Here is a 23087-nt window from a genome sequence, read left to right as displayed (position 1 = left end):
GCACAGTATTGGGGTTCAGCCCATCCTATCTCACACCTTAATTTCCTCCCATGGTTGAACAACACAGTCATCACCTGTAACAAACATGACATTTTTACACCTGGTGCATCACATTAAAATTTTTCCTCATGTAAAGAAATATATAAATTTAGTTGTTGTCCAAGTGAGGATCAAAGCCCTGACTGGCCTCCCTCCATCACGTCTCACTCCGGTCTCCGGCCTGAATGTGAGCAGTGTTAGGACGTGATGGAAAGGGCGGACTCTGGAATCTACACTGTGCTGTTTACACAGCCCTGGTGTCGTCAGAGCTGCCATAACACAGGTTTCATGGGGAACAGATCTGGTCTTATGGGCCCAGTCTCTGTGGGAGTGGACCTTACCACAGCGGCTGAATGAACGCAGTGTGGAGCTGGCCACCAGCACCACTCACACAAACTCAGTGCTAATGAGCTGTCACTTAGTCCCAACACCGACCCTCCAGCTTTAGGGGTTCAAAGAGAGAAAGAAAAAAAAGCATTATGTGAAATTCTGTGCTAAATTTGGACATCCAATCAGATCGTGCAGTTACAGCCCATATATTACTACTGTTCACCAACTTCCTCCGAAAAGGCAAAAGCAAAAGTTTACCAGTAGAAAACATCAAGCACAGAGTAAATAATTAAAGTAGAAAATACCAAATGTATATTTGTATGTGAGCCAGTTTAAGGCTGGGTGAATTTATCGATTACCAACGACAGGCTGAGCCTTTCACTGATTGTTTATACAAGAGCCATTTATTTATTTATTTGGCCCATGAGCATGTTTGCTAATAATGTTGGTTGAAGCTAAGAGAAGCAGTCAACGGAAAAAATTATAGTGCTGTTTTAACGGCAGCTGCGATTGATTTACTCAAACTCATGACAGAAAGAAAGAACGGCAGCAGCCTCTGTTCAGAAAAAAACAATCATTTTATTTAATAAAAACCCCACAATGGTGGGGAGGGAAACAGAGAGAAACCGGCTTCTTTTTTCCACTATAACCATGTTTCCAGGCCGTTCCAGCGTTTGTCTCTCTCACACACTCGGCAAAACAACAAATACAAAATTAAACAAAAAGTACGTTAAAAATCAAAATGTCTCTTCCAGTGAACATAAAATCTCAGAAGTAAAGTTAAGTCTTGTGGGATTTGGCACATCTCAAATAAATAAATGAATAATCCAAAAAGTAGCTTTATTAATACTGAAATAAACAAGAAAAGAAGGTAAAGTGTTCCCTCCAAACAAAACGTATAAATTCTAAACGCACAAATCAGTCCCTGCATGGTTACATTGCTCCGCCCATCAAAAAGTCACCTGTGCAAATATATTGGTTACTGGACTGACAATTGTCAGTTGGAAACATTTTACATATCGCCCAACCTTAAGCGACTTACTACAGCTTTGTATTTATACATGAAATTTGGGGGGTTTTAATTTCCATTATCAGTTCAGATTAGCTGCAGTAGTTTTTGTTTCAGTGTAATTTTATTATTTTCAATGTAAGTTTTAGTATTACTGAATTATTATGATAAGTATAGTCTTTACCAGAGAGAAAGAACCTGAAATCTTTCTGTGATCATTTGAATAAATGATCAGAACCAGCCTCGTAGTACTACAGTATCTCAGTACAGCACTTTGCTGTCCGAGTGCACGTTTATTCGTGGTTTTACACACTCAGGCTATGCACTGCAGGAGGTAAGAAACTGATTTATAATACCTTTGTGGTCTCATTTTAATTGACCTGTTCTTCAACAGTTTAGATTAAGTTCTCTTTATTCACTTCTAAAGGTAGGACATAAGAAAAATGGATTAGCATTTAACATCAGCGTCCGAGTGTGATGAAGAGCTTGAGTCATAATCGTGTTTCTGCTAATTTTCCTTTTTGATTTTTCAGGATTAATATGATCCGGTGGACGATGCTGATGGCTTTGTATGTGACTGTCATCTCAGCCACATATGATGTTTATGAGCAGCAGTCCTATATGGGTAAGAAGTGCAGCTTCCAGTTTCACTCCAGCGTCCTCATCAGTCAGCACTGGCGTGTAGCAGTCCAACGACATTTTCACATCACTTGGAGTGTGTTGTTGTTTTTCTACATTGTGTGCATCTCTGACCTTCACAGACCCAGAGGATGTACTGAGTGTCATCATTCCCCTGGAGGGTCCACAGCGCCCTCTGCTGGGGGGAACGCTGCTGTTACCGTGCTACTTTGAGGTGTGTAAATTGCAAACTACACATTTGTTTTGTGTGCCATATAAAAGAAGGCCATAGCCACCATGACATCATTAGTTTCTGGTCTGCGTTAGCGTTAGGAATCTGTTGGGCTTTAGTGTGTCAGGCACATGTGTTAACCATTACACAGAATGCAACAGGACAGCATCAGTAATCTCAGCAGACCTGACGTTACCATTTCTACGCAGCGTTTGGGCTTAGAGCTGCTTAGTGAGTGAATAAAGTAACAGAAGCTTTGCTGGAGTAACAACCTGTCATATTACTTTAAATATCTGACATGTATGTACGTATGTTTGTGTCTATAAACCCCCGAAAACGTTTGTAAATGATGTCGCCTCTCACGTAGGATCACACTGTTGATGACCCTGGAGCTCCCACCATTGCCCCCCTGTCTCATCGGATCAAATGGAGCTTTGTGACTAAAGAAAAGGTCACAACCATCATTGTGGCCCGGGGGGGGAAAGTGCGTATCACTGAGAACTACGAGGACAGAGTCCAGCTGGTAGCTTATCCTGGGACCCCGACAGACGCTAGCATCAGGATATCCGAGCTGCGTTCCAGTGACACGGGAGTGTATCGCTGTGAGGTTCAGCACGATATCGAGGACAGCCACAGCATCGTGCACGTCCAGGTTCAAGGTATGAGTGACACATGATGTCTGTGAGGCAGCTGGAGTCGATACCTTTTCTTTTCATTTCTAACATTTATCTCATAGTGTTGACAAAATGACCAAAATTATATGGATTTTTTGGTCACATCACACCATCACTCTTTCTTACTGTTATCCCACTTTTTGTCTCTCCAGGTATTGTCTTCCACTACAGGGCCATCATGGGACGCTACAGTTTGACCTTTGAAAAGGCGAAGGCAGCGTGCACCCAGAATAGTGCAGTAATGGCTTCACCTGAACAGCTCCAAGCAGCGTACGATGACGGTTTTCACCAGTGTGACGCTGGCTGGCTCTCTGATCACACAGTCAGGTCAGCACCCACCCAAGGAGCAACTACTCACTAGTTTTATTTCCAAAATTTATAACATGGCCCTTCATAAAAGCAAGAAAAGAAACATATTTGAGAAATCTGCCAAAAACTAAAATGAAAAAAGGCTAAATTCTCCTTTTTAAACTTAAGTTTAAGCCAGCGCGTTGAGGTCAGAATTAACCAAGCAGAACAACATAGGACTAAAACTCATTTTTCTGTTCAGTAAATAACTGTAATTTGGCATCTTAATCAAAAAAATGTTGATTAAGAGCTGGTAAAGTTTGGTGAGTGGGAATTATGGTGCGGGGCTGTTTTTCAGGACCTGGGGTTGGCCCCGTAGTTCCAGTCAAAGGAACTCTTAATGCTTTAGCATAACAAGACATTTTGGAGTTTTTGGGGATGGCTCCTTCCCGCTCCAACATGACTGCGCAGCAGTGCACAAACCAAGGTCCATAAAGACATGGATGACTGTTGGTGTGGAAATACTTGACTGGTCCTGAGTCCTGAGCTTAACCTGATAGAACAACTTTGGGATAAATTAGAACAGAGATCGCAAGCCAGGCCTTCTTGTCCAACATCAGTGTCCGAACTCACAAATGTGCTTCTGGAAGAATGGTCATAAGTTTCCATAAACACTCTCTTTCCTCTCCAGAAGAGTTTGATGTGTTATAGGTGCAAAGGGAGGGCCAACATCACATTAAACCCTATGGATTAAGAACAGGATGTCACTCGAGTTCATATGTGTGGGAAGGCAGATGAATGAATACTTTTGCCAAGATAGAGCTGTTCTCACTCCTGATTGGACCGAGGCAAAGTTAGAGAGACGGGGCTGAGATAGTTTGAACATTTGCAGAGGAGGCATAGCGGATATATCGGATAAAAGATGTGGAATATGGGCCGGCAGGAGGAGGAGATGCGGAGGGTTGGTGTGACTGAGGAGGAGGCTAGGGACAGGTGAGCCTACTGTAATCTTAATTCACAGCAGATTATGATATACTCAAATTACTAATAGTTTATTGAGAAATATTATTTAATTGTTTATTTACTCATAGTCTTTTCAGAGTGAGGAAGCTCTTCCCATTCCCACTTATGAAGCACCAAGCCTCTCCTTTCTTTCTTAGTCATGTTTACCAGTTAATAAAATTCGTCATAAAATGTCCCACTGGGAGTTTTCTTAAAATAGACATATTTTTCTGTCTGCTCTCAACTTCTTTGAAATGTTTTTTTTAAAACACTTTACTGTGGATTTAAGGAAAAACGTGAAATCAATGAATTGTGTTCTGAAAGGACAAAGCTAATGTGAGCAGATAATAATGTGCTCTTGTTCAATTTCTGTACAGCAGCAAAGGTGAGTTTAGTTTTCAGTGAAAGACATTTGTTATTTCATTTTAAGTCACAAATTCTTCTTCACATTACTTTGTTTAACCACAGGTACCCAATCCAGAGTCCTCGTATGAACTGTTACGGTGACAAAGTAGAACTGCCTGGAGTCAGGACCTACGGCGTGAGGGATCTCAATGAGACTTATGATGTTTACTGCTTCGCTGAGAAGATGACAGGTACACTGCAATGACCTTTAATGCATTTTAAACTCATCCTTTCATGATTTGTATTCTTTATTTTTCTTACAAACCTCTTTTATCTGAGACAGGCAGAGTTTTCTACACTGCGACTGCAGAGAAGTTCACCTTCTCTGAGGCTGCGTTGGCGTGCTCTCATAAGGGTGCTCAGCTGGCCACTACAGGTCAGCTGTACCTGGCCTGGCAAGGAGGGATGGATGTCTGCAACGCTGGCTGGCTCGCAGACAGGAGTGTCCGCTATCCCATCAACATTCGTAGGTCACAGTGTGGAGGCGGGCTGATCGGGGTACGGACTGTTTATCTTCACACAAACCAGACAGGATATCCTCTTCCCGAGTCTCGCTGTGACGCCTTCTGTTACACAGGTATCGCTCAGACAATAAAAGCACGCATGTGTGCATCTGTACTTTCACTAGTTATTGCTTTGTATTGCCACATTTTACATGTGCAGGAAACAGTTGCATATTACTAGAACCTACATATACTATATGTATATATAACCACTCGAAGGGTGTGTGGTTACACTTGCTTGCAGACAAGTCGAGATCTTATCTGCAAACTATGAACAATTGTAGCAATCTAAAAGTAAAGAGGGTTTACCAGTTTGCCAGTCAGAAGGTCACTGACTGGTCTCTGGTCTGACATAATAATGCCATAGCCAAATGTGTGACTGTGGCGTTATTCATTCAGTCAATACTGCACTGGGAGCTTCATGGCAAGTGTTTCCCTCACTGAGCAGCTCCTATAGTTCTAACGTAATTAGTTAATAAAGCAACAGACCTTTCAGCCCAATTCTACTTTTTCTGCATCATATAAAACTGAATCAAATGAAAAAATTGTTTTATTAGTTTTAATCTTTTAACTTTATGCATCAAGCAAACATTTAATTATATCAGCAGTCTTTGACTTGAAGAAATGTTTAACATTTAAACCTGTTCTGCATATTCCAGCATATAAAATAAAATCATGTTTTGTGTTTATACTCTTTCAAATAGATGCAAGTAAAACACAGCAGAAAATAAATAAATTCAAAGACTCAGCAGCTCTTAAATCTATTGTCAGCTGTTTAGCAGGAGTGGGGCGGGTGGAGGTTTGCCCACAGCGGGCATGTCAGTGGGGGGATCCGGGGGTTTGTCTGTGAGTGTCACATTCCCGTGGCAGCGTGCTCGCTGCTCGCTCAGATTTGAAGTTTAATTTTTCGCTGTAGAAAGAAGTTTTCTTCCCACGCAGAGTGAACAGCGGACGCTAATGTTTGTGTCACTTTTTACAGAATCAAACTCAAAGTAATGTGATTACTTCCACGCTTTAAACGCTGCATGGTCGGACTTTCTCCATCACTCCATGTTATCCATTGTTGATCTGCACACGTCTGTTACCACGGACGACGCACGCTCGGACGTCACGGTCATGAGACACTCTCACAAACAAAATCACGGTTTAGTAACGCAGTAATACAGAGTGCTTACAGGAAAGTAACAGTAATCTAATTACCTTTTTTGCAATAGTAATCCCTTACTTTACTCATTACTTGAAAAAAGTAATTGGATTACTGCCCATCTCTGAGTGTAGGTAACCCAGTGGTTTTGTCCATATAGTGCACTCAGAATGCAGAAGCCAAACAGCTAATGTGTGAAGTCATGCATTAGTTATCAGCTGATATTTGGTGTCCAGTCCTACATGTGACACTTTGACCCCATGACATTTTGGGATTTTATATAAATAATACACCATATTGTAAGTTTTTCAATGACATGTGTATCATTGAATACTGTGAGTGGGTTAGACTGGGTTAGACTGGGTAAGACTAGGTAAACGGCTCCAGGGCAGATTCCCAGGCTAATGCGTTAGCCTTATGGCTTATAGGTGGCTTGCTCAAACCAGCTCCTCCAGAAGATTCTTTGAAGAACTCACCTTTGGACGTCATCTTCTCTGTCACCTTCAGAGTCGACTGATGAAGACGGTTCAGGCATGACAGAGGACGGCAGTGGTGTGCTGAGAGTCACCACAGTGACGCAGACCCCACAGGTGTTCTTCAGGACCACGACGACAGAGAGTGAGGCCGCCGGAGAGGTGGAGACTATGATGCCTACTAACGTGGACTTCACCTACACAGAAAGCCCCACCGACCTGCCTCTGGCTGAGCCGCCAAACATCACCGAGTCCGTCACTGATCTGATAGAGTCAGCCACAGCACAGCCAGATGTTGGCAGGGAGCTACACAAAGGCTTTGTGATACCTCCAACCGGTCAGTAAATGAGCCGCTGATGCATGCTATAATAACTGAAGAAGGACCACAGAGATTCCCTAATAATGACGTTCCAGGATTCCAGCCCACAGTAGTCTCTCCTGATCCCTCTACAGGCATGGTCTTCCATTACCGTTCAGCTGCTGGCCGCTACGCCTTCACTTTTGTCGAGGCCCAACAAGCCTGCCAGAGTGTTGGAGGCTCAATTGCCACGCCGCAGCAGCTGCAGGCAGCGTATGAAGCTGGATACCAGCAGTGTGACGCAGGTTGGCTACTGGATCAGACTGTAAGGTAAATCTGGATTTTCACAGAAAGTGAAGAGATTTCTGTTTTAACCCAGGTTTTATAGTTGTGTGCTCTCATGTAGGTATCCTATCGTTTACCCTCGAGAAGGCTGTGTTGGAGATCTGGGAGATCGACCCGGGGTTCGATCCTACGGTCTGAGGCCAGCACACGAGAGATACGATGTGTATTGCTACACTGACGGGTTCAAAGGTGATAAAAACCTTTCTCTAAAGTTGCAGTTATGACTTTGTAATATTGTATAGATTTTCTTTATTCACTGTCCTCCGTTCCACAGGAGAGGTTTTCCACATTGGATCAGCTGAAGGTTTCACTTACAGTGAGGCTGTTCGTAGCTGTCAAGAGCAGAACGCCACAGCGGCCTCCACAGGACATCTCTATGCTGCCTGGAAAATGGGCTTTGACAAGTGCCGTGCAGGCTGGCTACTAGATCGCAGTGTGCGTTATCCCATCAACAATCCACATGCGGAGTGCGGAGCGGGGAAAATAGGAGTGCACACTGTGTACAATCACCCCAACCAGACTGGCTATCCTGAACTTGATGCCAGATTTGATGCTTACTGTTTCAGAGGTAATTCTGAATGTCTCTATAATTCATTAACCCTCTGAGGTCTAACTACACATTTGCTTTTTAAAACTATTCTCCCAATTTTGGCAACCAGGGGACAGAAAATTAATTTGTCTTTCTCTCAAACAGGGCTTCTTATCATTGACGATTTATACCTTATACTTGACTCTTAACCACCATGATCATCATTTACTTACATTGCCTAATTTTCACAGCTGACATTCAGCTTATTGCAAATGAAACTGGACTGAACATCACAGAAATTGAGGAGGCTCTACTAAATCTGACATCAGCTACCCATTTGTTACGACCTGGTGAGTGTCCTTCAGAGCTTGACTGGATTACCCATTTATTACCGTTTGTTTCCAAGCTTAACTTTCAATTTCTGTTTTCAGCTGTTCCCTCCATATCTCCTCCCATCGATGTAGAGACTTCAGGCTCTGGTTCAGGCTCAGCAGAAACTTCTGTAGTAGATTACACATCTGGAGGTCACTCTGGAGAATCGTCTGGATCTGGAGATAAGGTTACTTCTGGAGATGGCTCTGCTTCTGGAGACCTCCCTTCCTCTGGCTCTGGAGACCTGGCTGTCAGTGCGAGTGCGGACCTACCCAGCGGAGAATCAGGTCCCAGCAGTACAGATCTTTCTGGATCAGGTAGTGGAGAAGGGTCCACGATCAGTATTCTTTTTTCAGGCACTGACTCCACTCCTTCAGGCAAAGACTCAGGTTCTGGAGGACCTCAAGAAGCTGGAGAGGGAAGCACAGAGATCCTTACTTTCCCTTCATCTGATGTGGGATCTGGAGTGCTGAGTGGTAGCGGGGATGTGTCCTGGTCTGGATCTGGCTTCAGTTCTACAGAAAGTGGTTCTTCCACAGAAATGTCCTCTGGTTTCGTCACCAGTCAGGAGTTTTCTGGCTCTAGCAGTTTACCATCCACATTTTCCTCTGGAAGTGGTAGTGGACAGTCAGGAGAGCTTTCAGAGAGTGGAGACGCTCAGATCTTATTGATAGATGATAAACTGATTGATGCAACCACCTCCAGTAAATACAGTGAGCTTAGTGGAGACTTAGTGGAGGCATCTGGGGTTTTACTCTACAGTTCTGCAGAGGGAAGTGGTGGATATCTGTCTGGATTTGGAAGCTCAAGTTTTCATTCTCTGTCTGGATCAGGACTTTCTGGATACGAGTCCTCTACAAGTGGAGAAGGAGGCAGTGTTACCTTCCTGTCTGAGGATGTAATGACAAAGGTATCTGAAAACACATCACCAGAGGGCTCAGGCACGCTGTTTTCGAAGCTTGGTAAGGGGCCTTTGGAGTACAGTGGAGGAGGAAGTAGTAGTGACAGTGGCTCTTACCCTGGGAATGGAGACTCTCACTCATCTGCTGCCAGCACGACTTTTTCAGAAGACCCTTCGAGACATCTGCTAGTGGCCTATCCCATCATTGAGTGCCGTGTGACAGAGAGCACCACAGGACCACAGGAGGACCCTAATGCCGTGCCAGAGACCCCCGATGATGTCCCTGTAATTCTGGCCCCTGCGGTTGTCCCGGCAGGACTAGCTGCACCTCCCATTACAGTTGCACCACCCTCTGTTCAGACATCAGGCCCTGTTGAAGGTTAGTAAACATATTCTTGACACAACTTATATTTTCTGCTCTGGATTTAAAATATCATGTCTTTGATAGTGACTCAACATGAAGTACTCTGTAGCTGTTTATGCCAATTAAAACGTTCAGTTCATTAGTTTTAAGGGTGTCACTATAACCATAACCACCAGGTGTCTTTTGGTGGTGGTGGTGTGTTGATGTGCTAGCTGCATCTTTGAGAGGAAACTGTTGCTTTATTGTAGTTCCTGAAACAGAGGGTTAACTTTATTCTTGCTTTTACTTGGTGGGATTCAAAACATCAAATCATTCAACAGCAATAAGAAGTAAGCTGTGCATCAGATTTGAATGATTGTTACCTGAAAAAGTTAGCGTGTGCCAAGCTAGCTGCTACTTACTGTTAGCAGCACGTTACTTACTCTGTCCGTGTAGAATAAGTCATTCTCACCTACCGACTTCTTCGATTTGATGTCAAACTACAGGAACGACTGTCTTACCCTGGAAACTGTTTTCCATGAATGATTAACTTGTGCAGTGAACAAAGTAGTAATAATAATAATAATAAACTTTATTTAACGCCACACTAAAGCACACTAAAAAAACCCCAAGTAAGGCAGGGCTGCAGAAGCATCCACACAGTAGGCCTGAGGCTTTGAGGAGACCCTGTGAGTGGGAACCATCTGGCATAAATGTTGTTGATACCTGTGCAAGTTCAGCACACCAAGCCATGATCTTCTTCTAACATTCAAACTGTGCAAAGAAAAATGAACACAGACATTAAATGTCAAGAATAGAAACAGTTAAATGTTGAAGTGTGTTACAAACAGAAACAAAGTTTAAAGACAGCAAAAAATAAATGATCAAAAACTGTTTATATTAAAGTCTTATGGATCAGGAGGTATAGTTGGTCTTCTACCAATCAGAACGTCAGTGGTATGATTCCCGCTCTACAGATACTCGACGTGGAGCTATGCATCCATGGTCTTCTGAGTCTGGGAACATCAGGTTAAAGGGCTCAGGTAGAGAAAAAAGCCCATGTATACGTGAGAACAGAACATTTACCAAACCTGTGATAAAGTCTTATTTCTTTTACTTTCCTACAACTGAATGTGAGCCGACTCGTAGCTTGATATATTGCACAGCCAGTGTTACAGGCAGTGAGTGCACTGAAACTGTTTAACCCAGACTAAATCAAGAAAATCAGAAACAGAAGTGATTTTAGTGACCCTCAAGGTTTTATTCTTAGTTTAGTGACTGATGGAAAAGTAAGTTATGAATCCCTTTATCCCTGTACATGCAGCAGCTGGTCGTGTGTGTTTAGTTTTACTTTTAAAAAGTCATAAAGGTCTAGAGACTGGCTGGTGATCACATAGCAAACCCAAATCCTTGCTGCCTCTAACAACTGCTAAATGAGTGAAACTCTGGTTATTGCTGGGTTTTCACCCATGACAGGTGTCACTGAGGCTCAGCTTATCAATGCACAATAAAAAACAATAAAAATGCCAGGGCTCTGTGTGCGGGCAGGTGGAGATGTGGATCCAAGTGCAGGACTCAAACACGGATTTGTAGCTCAAAACCTCAGCTTTATTGCTGGAGAAGACAAAACATGAACTGAACAAAGACTACTGGCAACAGAGAACTGAAACACACAGGCATAATACTGAGGGTACGACACAGAGCACGGGAAAACACAGGGCTTATATACACAGGGTGGTAATCAGGGAATGGGCAACAGGAGGGAGACACAGCTGGGAGAGATCAGGGCTAACGAGACAGGGGGAGCAAAGCTGCACACACTAACATAAGACAAAGACTTTCAGAATAAAACAAGAAACCACTAAACAAAGATGCAGACACGACACTGAGACACAGACTAGACACTGAACAGAAACTGCAATAAACATGAGAACCCAAAACCCTAAGATCTGATCCCTCACCAAGAATAACTGAAACAGATCTATAATGATAATAATAATAATAAAAGCACTAGAACATCAGAAAATAATCCATAATGCAAAAATAAACCAAAATATAAGAAACTCAAAATGCTGGGTCAACACTGACCCAGGACCGTGACAAAAAATTTAGTATTAAGAGAGCATGCCTTAAAATAATAAGTTCACAAGTACATTTTATGTTAATTTGTTGTTGTCTTTTAGAAACTTGTGCAGGATCTACATTACTTGTGTCTTGCAAAATTTCAATGCCAGCACAGACTCAACGTTTACATTTCAGCCTAACTGTGCTGGCAAGATGATAAGTCGTAAGCCCAACCAATCACTGCACTCGTGGTGTCACAGAGAAGCTTTGAATAAATATAGTTTAAAAAATACAGAAACACTTGAAACAACATGCTTCCTCTGCTTCTTAATCTACGTCTTTCTTTCTTTCTTTTTCTACACAGTATACTTGCATGTGCTGCATCCTTCACCCTTTTTCCACTCCAGTAAAACATCACAATGAACATTTGGTCTGTTTTGCTGTTACTTTTGAAATCTAGTCAGTTGGTGTTTTAAATAATTTTTTATCTATATTTTCTTCATCTTGTCTCATTTGTTATTTTGCCTCCATGGATCTCTTTTCTATTTTGTTTTCGACTGTTTTTTGACTTTTGTGATCTGGTTTATTGAGTGTTTATTATTCTTGAGCTCTCAGTTTTTATTAGCATTAGGTTGTGTTTTGTTCCCAGTTTGTGTTTTTTATTATTTTAATTTAAATTTTCTGGTGCTCATATTAATTCCAGTAGAAGAATTTTTGTGTTGTGTTTTGTTTTAAACTCTTGGTAAATATGCTCCGCAGGGCTCGCAAAATTTCAAAATCCCTGGTAGCCCTTCGGGCAGGGACTCTTCAGTTTTTGGTAGCCCAAAATAAATTTAAGTAGCCCGAATAAAAAAGGGAGCAATTTTTTTATGTTTTGTTTCCTGTTTTGTTTCCGTTACAATATTAAATTTAATGTATAATATTGTAACGGAAACAAAACATTAATTATAAAATTGTTGAAACACAAATTACAACATTGTATAAAAATTACAATCATCAACTCAAATACTTGGTTCTAATTGAACAGAAATTTCTATGAACTTGTAAGAACTGTGTAGAACATGAATCAGTCTGTGTCAGATCCTGAATCTGAAATTTCCACTGAAGTCACGGGTAAGAGGTAAGTGAAACCAAGATCTAGGACATTTGCTTTTTGAAGTTTGCAAAGACTGCTAAATTTTGCCAATGGTAGTTCACTCTTTGCAACATAGTACGCTGTTCTAAACAGATTTTTCAGGTTTATTTTTAGTATGTTATTTGCAGACTGAGCAATAATGCATTTCTTGCATTTCTCATGGGTTCTAATGGGGGCCTTTCTTAAAATTACTGGTCCCAGTAACAAAGGCGCTTGTCGACTCAGAAATCGAGGGAAACCAACAACACACCCGGCAGAACATTATGTTATTTACACGGGTGCACATAAGTGGTCCGCATGTGCGCATTCACTGTCAAAATAAAAGACGCGCACATTCTGCACCAAATCTCTGTGCGTTCATCATTTGTTTGAAGCCAGCTCACCTCCTGCAACCACTTTTCCGAGAATACGCACTTCTTTTGTGGTTCGGACTCCTTCTGACATTTTTTTGGGAGGTGGAGGAACACCAAAGTAATTGCTTAAAGGAGCTTCTTCGACATCTTTAAGAGTTCTAAACAAATGTCTGTCCTCCTCCAGAAAATCTTATGTACGCAAACGCACGTTGCAACTTCTTATCTGTTTTTTATTTTGACAGCGAATGCGCACCTGCGGACCACTTATGTGCACCCCTGGTTATTTAGCTCGTCATATTGCAGCCACAGAAATTCTTTTGTCCATGAAACCATAAAGCTGCACTTTCTTTTTGCCTTATAGTCTGATTTGTCGTAACTTTTCCGTTTTGTGGTCGGCTTTTCTTTGGCTGTCACTTCTTCACCCTGACCTGTCTTATTTGGCTCTGCAGAACTAAAATATATATCCTGCTGCTTTTACACACGCACTCACATAACGGTCAGCGATTCTCTGCGCAATCAACCTCTCACATGTTTAAGCTTGCTGTGGGAGAGTTCACTTGTCATGTTCGCATAGTAAGCTAATGAGTGATAAGACGATGTCAGAGGAATTGGTGCGCAAATTATCGTCACTCACCAATCAGTGCTGCCGCTCTCTACACACAGTTCGCGCGATTGCAAAGTGAAAGCAAAAAACAAGCGCAAATTCAAACGCGATTTCAATATGTCACATAGTGACAGTGGCTCACCGATGCCAATGACATAATTACCCAGCTACATGTCCGAAAGAATGCAAAAGCATTGACTTATATTTGTCCTTCCTAGGGATGGGTATTGATAAGATTTTAACGATTCCGATTCCATTTTCGATTCTGTTTAACGATTCGATTCTTTATCGATTCTCTTATCGATTCTTATTTTTAAAAAGGAGAATACTAAGGTCGATTAGCTTAGAATTTTGTTTTATATCTTCTCTTTGAACAAGATAGAAATTTAGGAGTAACATGGCCTTACAAACCCAACAGTGAGATCTTAAGAGATCCACAGCCTACGGCTCTTCAGTGGGGTGTCACAGGGTCCCCGGGGAAAATTGTAAATGTAAAATAATAAAATAAATATTCTTCTGTAGCAATAACAAAGTATAACATAAATTATTCTGTAGCAATTACACAAGAATATCCAGTAATGTCCCTGCCTACAATTAAACACATTCACTTACCATCTGCTGTGGCAAATGGCTGCAAGGTTTTTACCACAAACTTAGTCACTGCTCGGTGACATTTGGGCCTGAAAAGAGACGCTACCGGTGGACTGCAGCGACAACTGCCAGCGAGCGCCAGCCAGACTCTGTCTGTCTCATCATGGTCACCTAAATGCACAGTAATGGCAGGTTTTGTAATAAGGCAGATCGCGCTAACATAATATGCACTGTTAGCTGATTATTTACCTGCCGCATTAACGGGAGAGGACGTGCAAACGTTACCGCTGCTGCTGGGTTGAGATTCACGAGTCCGGAGCGGAATTAAAAACACGACATTCATTTAAGGTCATCGCGTGTTTTGTGAGCAAATGCTTTTGCATATTCGTAGTGTTTCCTCCCTTAATGAAATATCTACTTTGCAAGTATTGCAAGTTGCCCTGTTGTCATCCATTCTGGTAAAGTATAACCAAACTTTTGAGCGTTTGAGCCGCTTAGGCGCCGTGTTTCCTGCCAGGTACGCTCCGACGCTCCGCAACGTGGTGACGTCATTCGGGGCGACTGGAATCGATAAGGGAATCGTTTGCAAAAATGGCAAACGATTCCTAGGAATTGAAACAGTGGGAACCGGTTCTCAACAAGAACCGGTTTTCGATACCCATCCCTAGTCCTTCCTATGATAGCCCGACGGGCAGGGCTGAGATAGATTTTGGTAGCCCGACTGGAAAAATCGCTAGCCCCGGGACGTCGGGTTAGCGATTTTGCGAGCACTGCTCCGGTTTGGTTTCTGCTTTGATTTTCTGTTCCTATATTGAGAATTCGTCACACTTATACCTTTAAGCAGTTGAACTGTATAATTCAACTCATTCAAACACACAAAGTTCAGAAACTTAAAACAGCTTAAGTTAGTAGAAGTTAGAAACAAACAAACATGTATCCATGTGAGTGTGAGGATTTGGGTTTAACGCTACAGCTGTGGTCATCTCACAGTCTTTGCCGTCTTAGAGATATTTGAGATGGCTAAAGCCAAAGCCTCTTGTGTCTTTCTAAGTTATGCTGGTGCGTGTCATTCATGGAGGATGTGTTGTGTGAATCAGTGTGCATTGTTTTTAAGGACATGTTGGCGCATGTGAACCGAACCCCTGTGGCGATGCTTCATGCACTGCAGAGAACGGCTTTGCCTTCTGTGACGGTAAGTTTCTCATTTCCTTCTCTGACAGCAGCTTGGTTCAGTACCTGTTAACTGCCTGAAACATTTCTCTGTTTGTTGTCTGCATGTGTTATGTTGTTGTTGGTCTGCAGTCTGTGCATTAATCAGCCTGTTATCTGAAGGTTTATTTCCAGATAAACATTTAACCTGTTGTGACTGTAGTCAGTGTTCATGAAGCAGACTCAGTCTCTGTTTTCCTTCTCTGCTGTTGTGTCCTGACTGTATTTTTGCTTTGGTTTGTTGTCTCTCTGTGTCGAGCTCTGGGTCTTTGTGTTTGTGTGACAGATGTTCATCTTCGGCCGTTTGTTAAATGTGCATCATCTCTGCTCTGAGGATTTACTGCGTCTGTGTCTCGTGTTTATCACAAGTGTCTTCTTCAGCCTGTGTGTTGTTTTTGGTCTGCCATGCCAGCACGCCTCCTCTGCTCATGCATGCATGCTAAATCTAACTGCTGCAACGTATGTGCCATCACATGGCTGCTTTCATCCTGCTGGGAGTTAAATGGTGATTTTCTGCTGCAACTAGCAAAGGATTCAAAAATAAACTTACTGCAGGGACTAGAATCATTAGGCGTTCCTTTGCAACAATCGGATATTTTGGTGCATATTTCAGTATAAATATATGTCAATATCATTCTCACATGCTAACCTGAGAGAGCTCAGATTGTTAACAAAGGAGCATGGATGGTGATTCTATGTGCAGTAAGTCTAATCTGAAGTTGCATTGCATGGTATTGTTCCCCACCCTGCTGATCCGCCTCGTCCCCACACCTCGCTGTAACAGTAGTGTTACCCGTCCCCCTTTTTTGCAGAGGTAGATGTGTGCCGTTCCGACCCTTGTGCCAATGGAGCCACCTGTGTGGAGACTGTAGACTCTTTCAAATGCTTATGCCTGCCCAGCTACGGAGGGGAGCGCTGTGAGATCGGTATGAGATCAGCTTCAGCTAAAAAATACTAACAACCTGAAAAACAACTGAAGCAAGAGAACGAGAGATGCTAAACATCACCAGCAGATGGCAGTATTAGTTGTTGTGGCGGTGTGAGGAGACGGTCATGAGGAGCCGTGGTGGCTCATGGCATGTATCTGTGATGTTCCTGGTTTGCAATAGGAGCCTGTGTTCTGTGAGAGTGGGAGTAATGGTTTAGTGGTTTTACTGCTGAAAACATTTACTAAACTTCATTTTACAGCAGCAGTCATCCAGGTGAGCCAGAGAAACAGTGAACGTGTTACAGAGCCTCTTAATGTACAGAAATGGGATATGCAGAAAAATATTCTTTAGACCTTCATAAACTTCAGTCCTCACTCATGCCTGCAGATCTTTGGTGTGAATTATTATTATAATTTTATTCAGTTATTCACTTACATTGTCTACATAGTTCCAGCTCACAACAACAGTCATCTCAAGATACTTGTAAGGTATAAGGGAAAGAACCGACCATAGACCTGACAATATTTCAGAAACGACCCCAACAACCAGGCGGTCTCTTACAAGCAAGTGCTTGGGGACAGAGGGAGGAAAAACTCCCTTTAAACAGGAAGAAACCTCAAACAGAACCAGGCTCAGGGAGGGCGGGGCCATCTGCTGCGACTGTTTGGGGGGAATTGAGGAAAACAGAGGAACAAAAAAAATGGACAGCATGCAAACTCCAGGAGAGTCCACGTCAGAGTAAACGGCTACATATAAATGCATGAGAAATGAAAAGAGTTGAATATTAAAGAAGTGATCAGTGCATCATGGGAAGTCCTGTAGCAGGATAGCTAAAAGATGGCTCCTGTTCACCAGGTCCAGCCCTAGCTGAGCTTTATTAATAATGAAAGTTTGTCTGTCTCTATTAGAGTCCCTAAGTTTATTAACATTTAAATTAAAAATGATTAAAATGATTAAAAATAAACTACACTGCGATTTCAGGCTTTAAGCCAGCTTTGGTAAACTAGACTAACCAAAACAAAGCTGAAGACAGCAGCACGTGTAGTTCAAACTCAGAGGAGTGAGACAGCAGGCACGTTGGGGTGAGAATAAAAACTAGACCAACGCACTGGTTGTGTGCAGAACTGTCTCCAATCCAAACTGGGAGCTGGTTCCTTAGAGCTGAAGGGTCTGCCTCCCAGTTTACTTTCAAACACCCCAGGAAGTCAACCCGCAGTGTGAGAGCGAAGTACTCTGTTGGGCTAGTTTGACTGATCGTATGATTGGGTCTGATCATTCATTCAAGTTCTTCTTTTAACTGGGACCTCTGAATAGAAACTAAAAATATAGGATCTCTTTTTAATCCCGGCAGCGTTTTGGTTCAACTGAAGGCTCTTCTGCCTGAAAACGAGCACTTTCCACAGCCCAGCCTGTGCAGGGACTAGTTTCTGTGCATCTCTGTGAGACGCGCTGGTTCTAATTTTAGCAGCATTGCACAGATGAGTAAAATCAGGTCCACAGATTGATTTAATGTGCAGATTACAGGACACATGCTGACCAAAAAGGGTTTTTCACGGTGTTACTGGAGGCCAGTAGAATAAATCCAGTGTAAAGAATTGCTTAGAAACGTTCCTGAGATTTTTAGGCCCAAATCCAACATTGCCAGTTTTTTCTTAATTACAGAAATAATTTACATTATTAAAGACATGTTGTATGTGGACAGGGAAAGCATCTCAGGGTTGGATGTTTCAGATAAATCCAGAGTTGTCTGCTAGTATACAGCTAAACAGGAATAAATGGAAAAATGTGTGTGTTTTGTGTGATTTGTTTGAAGTGGCCCATGAATGAAAATGAACAGAACGGAGCTACAGAGTGAATGAATGAAGTCTTTGAATGCTGCAGTAAACTGAAAGGTGGACATTGGGCAGGCCCTACTAGCCAGCAGGACGTTACGCCTGATTTTCCTCTCCGTAAAGAGTTGTTTGTTTTGTAGGTCAGGATGGAAACGCTGCCCTTTGTCTAAACTGTACACAACAGCAAACCCACTCAGGGCAAACTGTGCTTCTCACTGACTCACAACATCAACAGCCCAGAGCAAAAATCAATAAACTGAAGAGAAGATGGCGTACTTTACTTAGCACGCTGGTTTGTAGTTGTGGACGAGTAACAAGCTTTAATGCACACTTCATATCTAAACCTCTGAGCCCTGAAAAAGGCGCGTTGCATTCAGAAATGCGCTGAAGTAAGCGAGCGGTCTCACAGTGCTCATTCTTTGCTGTTTCGGCCGCAGAGGAGCAGCCGTGTGAAGACGGCTGGACTAAGTTTCAGGGGAACTGCTACCGACACTTCACCGAGAGAGAGGCGTGGGTGACAGCGGAGCAGTGCTGCCGCGATCACAACGCCCACCTGGTCAGCATCATCTCCCCAGAAGAGCAGCACTTTGTCAACGGTGAGTATTTATTGGGTGTGTGTGAGAGACGGGAGCAGAGAGAGAATCAAGTCCTCTTCACTTTGTTTGGTCTCCACAGCAAATGCACAAGACTACCAGTGGATCGGGCTGAATGACAAGACCGTAGAGAATGACTTCCAGTGGACTGACGGCACTCCTCTGGTGAGTGGACGTGTTGGACTGGAGCTTCACTCGGTGATAAGGGAACACTGGGTCATAACAAAAATCTATCAGTGCTTGAACTAAGGAAACGTACAATTTTGAGCAGCAACATCTCTCCTCTTTGAACATCTGTTTGTAAACATCTGGGAGCTGTGGTGACCAGTCGCATTTTGTTTCTCGGGAGAAGATTTTGTCCCGTTCTTGTCTGATAAAAGATTCTAGATGCTCAACATTCCTCGGTTGTCTTTTTTGTAATTTTTGTTTCATGGTGCAGCAAATGTTGTCAGGTCTGGAGTGCAGGCAGGCTAGTTCACCCCGGACTCTGTTGTAGTCAGTGCAGACTACGTCTTGCTGAAATATGCAAGTGGGAGCGTACGTTGCTTTAACATCAGTGTGCCTGTGGCGCCTGTTCAAACTGATTAGGTGGCCTCGTCCTATTTTTCTAATAGCTGTTCTGCACTTAAATGTTGCTGAAACGTGACCTTTACTGACCTCTGAGAATTTCTCAGTGTTGTTCAATGTTGTGAATGTGAATGTAAGCTGTGTGTCATCTAAGAAGTGGCGAGGACGGCACTGTTGGAACTGATACTGTTGCACACGAGTATCTAATCCGACTTCAATCTTTACAATCTGAGCATCAGTTTTTTTGACACTTGTATTATATGATATTATTATTTGATATTATGTACTATAGATGATTCAAAGTCTTTGCAATTTTATGTTGAGGAATATTATTTGAAAGTGTTTTTTGCAGATCGATGAACCTCTGGTGAAAACCTCTGCCTCTCTAAGATGCTCGTTTTATACCCAGTCATGTCTGCTGGGTAACCTGATCAGTTGCAAAATATTTCTCCAGCTGTTTCTTTACAAAGAAAGGAAACGACCACAATGACACAGCAAACTCAGAGACAAACATCAGGCTATGCCAAACAACTGCACAGAGAACACAAAGACTCGTAAAAAACAAAATAAAGTTTAAAAGAAACAAAAACTAATCACAAAGATAAACACAGAGAAAATAACTCCTGTCCCACTGGACCTTTGACCTTCTGTAGATGTGAACCAAAGCTCACCATGCATGTAAACGTTTGGTCTGCTCGTGTGTCTCTGCCAGCTGTTGTGATGAAAAGTGCTGCTCCATTTCCCCTTCGTATAAATGCTGGTACGAGCAGGTGAGACTGTAAATGCAATGTCATTCTAAAAACTAGTACCAGAATAGCCCTGCTCCACCTGCTCCACTTAAACACTATCACTGCTGCTGCACCACTCCACCCACCGCAGCTCCAGTGGGTTTATTCAGAGACATAAAAATACCAAACAGGTGCAGTAACACACACGCAAACAAACACAACAAGCAGCTTTAGAGTCAGGTGCTGAGACTGAAAGCAGCACTGCATTCATGCAGGAAGCCGGACAGAAGACGGCCGACAGTAATCGAAGCTTGACTTTGTTTTCTTCACTATTCAATTCAATTTACTTTTATTTATACAGCGCCAAATCACAACAACAGTCGCCTCAAGGTGCTTTATATTGTAAGGTAGACCCTGCAATAATACATACAGAGAAAAACCCAACAATCATATGACCCCCTATGAGCAAGCACTTTGGCGACAGTGGGAAGGAAAAACTCCCTTTTAACAGGAAGAAACCTCCAGCAGAACCAGGCTCAGGGAGGGGCGGGGCCATCTGCTGTGATTGGTTGGGGTGAGAGAAGGAAAACAGGATAAAGACATGCTGTGGAAGAGAGACAGAGATTAATAACAGATATGATTCGATGCACTCGATTAAGGTCACAGCAAGTCAGGTGATTTGGTCACATGTGTTCATGTCTCAGTCAAATCCTGCCATCAAGGAGAGCTACATCTTATCAGGACAAAGACTGTGTGTGTTTAATCTTTCTATGTATTGTTGTGTATATTTGTAAGGAGAATCACAAAGTGATTTAAATATTCAGCTTTACTCACAACAAGCAGTTAAGTTGTTGTTGTGTGTATCAGGGCAGCATGTTTACATGCGTGTATTTTTCAGGGTGTGTAACAGCTGTGAGCATGAAGCGATTCCATTCAAAGACAATTTGCTGTTTATGCTTTTTAGTCTAATTCGACTTCATGTGTGGAAACATTTTTCATTGATGAATGCTTCTATTATTTTTTGAGCTTTTTGCTGTTGAGAAAAGTTTTTAAAAAGACAAAACAATAAAATCTAATTTAGCAGTACAAGATGACATACAGGACAACTGGTGAAGTTGGAGGGTCCCGTTTACACTCTGAGGTTTACCTGTTTGCTCTCGTCTCTTCAGCAATACGAGAACTGGAGGCCGAACCAGCCGGACAACTACGTGAACTCTGAAGAAGATTGTGTGGTGATGATCTGGCATTCTGACGGCCAGTGGAACGATGTACCCTGTAGCTATCATCTGCCCTTCACCTGCAAGAAAGGCTCAGGTAGGCTGGCTCAGCAAAACCTTTGGAGCTCCACCACACACTGGCAGACTCACAGCACCCGACAATGTCACCTTTTAAACTGACCTCTTATATTTATACATGTATAAATGTATACATTTATATTTATATATTTATACTTAGACTATTCTAAAGTAGCTTTAGAAATCGTTATTTATTTTGCACTGACCATTTAAAGGGTCTCTCGGTTCATGCATTTACTAAAATTAGCAGTGTTAGCTCCTCATCCTTCAGGGTCGCCCTCCATTAATGGGAACTTTCTCCTGATTGGCTCTTTTGTGTCACTTCTTCTACTTGCTGGTGTAGAGATTCAAACCTTCAAGCTTCTCAGTTGGAAATGGTCATTAGTGAAGTCTGAACCTAAAACACAGCTTAGCTACATGTATGTAAATATGCCCTTTGTTGTCATAGAAACAGCAGTTAAAAGATGTTTGGTCTGGTTATCAATACAAGGCAAACATCTGAATGGTGGATATATATGTCCAGTGGTTTTGACTCATTCATTGGTGGAGCAGGTTTATCTCTTTGCATTAGACTGGCTAAAGCTTCCTACAGTGTGACTCATACTGGGCTCTGTGAAAGAGTCCTAACCCTAACAAAACAAACCTGTTGGATTTTGGCTGTTGGTCTGCAAAAACAAACTCGACTCGGAGCAGCAATGTTTTAGCTTTTTACCTAAAATACGTAATGCAGGAAGCACATTGTTTGATATGATGTCCTCTGGTTCTACCTTCAGTGTCCTGTGGTGCCCCGCCGGAGGTGTCCAATGCTTGCATGTTTGGCAAAAAGAGGGTGGTGTACCCCGTCGGCTCCATCATTCGTTATCAGTGCAATCCAGGATTTAGACAGCGCCATCTACCGCTAGTGCGATGTCAACCAGACGGACAGTGGGAAAAGCCCCAAGTGAAATGCACCGATGGTGAGCATGCTCTGTATAGACTCGTACTGAGAAGTGTCATTTCTAATAACAAGTCTTTGTTTGGTTTTTCCCGCGCTGCAGTGAAAAGTCAAAGGAGAGCACAGAGGAGGAGCCTCAGGAGTCCAGAACGCAACAGCCGGCATCACTAAGGAGTAAAAATAGCAATTTATTATTTCAAAAGAACATTAATGGGACACAAAAATGAATTTTCTATTTTTTCTGGAACGCCCACATGGGAGTGGCTACACCATGGTAATGTGATTTTTTTCCCTGTCGCTCCTATCCTTATTTTATTGTTCTGGTTGTTAATGGTTATTGTGTGTAACATATTTTTGTTTAGTATTGCTGGGACACTGATTCACAGATACGTTCAGTCTGGTTCACCTTAGTCTGCAGTAGATGTTACCATAGAGACGACGCTGGTGCAGGAATCATGTTAACATGATTCATGAAGCCAGGCACCAAAAAGTCTACGTTTGGGTGTATGTGGCATGCCGGAGATACTTCTCCTGCAGGTTCAAGGTTATTCCTTCTTTTTCAAATTCAGCTGAGGTTCAGTTGAAGATTTACACAGTAGTGTAAGTAGTGCACTTAGAATTAAAATGCATGAGCATGTAAGACAGCTCTAAAGCTGAGAGATCCCTAACAGGCCACACACATGAAGATATATGAGTTCAGTCATTTGGACCTTTGGGTCATGTTTGGGCATAAATGATCCAAGGTGGT

The 23087-nt window shown here is 42.5% G+C and overlaps 1 protein-coding gene across 3 annotated transcripts in view; it reads left to right on the top strand.

The window, feature by feature from the left end:
- The first annotated feature begins 1698 nt into the window (after positions 1 to 1698).
- The window catches only part of LOC100711965 (aggrecan core protein), a 21551-nt gene continuing 162 nt past the window's right edge, over positions 1699 to 23087 (top strand). Inside the window, exons 1-20 of one of the 3 annotated variants that reach the window (XM_019362942.1) lie at positions 1699 to 1712; positions 1912 to 2003; positions 2140 to 2231; positions 2596 to 2887; positions 3055 to 3229; positions 4661 to 4788; positions 4881 to 5174; positions 6752 to 7054; positions 7171 to 7345; positions 7422 to 7549; positions 7635 to 7928; positions 8141 to 8239; positions 8321 to 9541; positions 15367 to 15444; positions 16274 to 16387; positions 18660 to 18818; positions 18898 to 18980; positions 21280 to 21424; positions 22179 to 22361; positions 22443 to 23087. The exon at positions 22443 to 23087 is cut by the window's right edge and continues 162 nt beyond it. In XM_019362942.1, coding sequence (XP_019218487.1) covers positions 1699 to 1712; positions 1912 to 2003; positions 2140 to 2231; positions 2596 to 2887; positions 3055 to 3229; positions 4661 to 4788; positions 4881 to 5174; positions 6752 to 7054; positions 7171 to 7345; positions 7422 to 7549; positions 7635 to 7928; positions 8141 to 8239; positions 8321 to 9541; positions 15367 to 15444; positions 16274 to 16387; positions 18660 to 18818; positions 18898 to 18980; positions 21280 to 21424; positions 22179 to 22361; positions 22443 to 22510 — 4137 coding nt within the window. In that variant the 3' untranslated portion in view covers positions 22511 to 23087. Of the gene's footprint in view, positions 1713 to 1911; positions 2004 to 2139; positions 2232 to 2595; positions 2888 to 3054; positions 3230 to 4141; positions 4184 to 4660; positions 4789 to 4880; positions 5175 to 6751; positions 7055 to 7170; positions 7346 to 7421; positions 7550 to 7634; positions 7929 to 8140; positions 8240 to 8320; positions 9542 to 15366; positions 15445 to 16273; positions 16388 to 18659; positions 18819 to 18897; positions 18981 to 21279; positions 21425 to 22178; positions 22362 to 22442 lie in introns of those variants that run through there. The other 2 variants (XM_019362981.1, XM_025905727.1) reach the window with 2 other exon arrangements.

The sequence above is a fragment of the Oreochromis niloticus genome, linkage group LG1, assembly GCF_001858045.2.
Source record: "Oreochromis niloticus isolate F11D_XX linkage group LG1, O_niloticus_UMD_NMBU, whole genome shotgun sequence".
Lineage (NCBI taxonomy): Eukaryota > Metazoa > Chordata > Actinopteri > Cichliformes > Cichlidae > Oreochromis > Oreochromis niloticus.
Note: the sequence above shows the minus strand (reverse complement) of the source record. Positions and strands in the feature narration are given on the sequence as shown.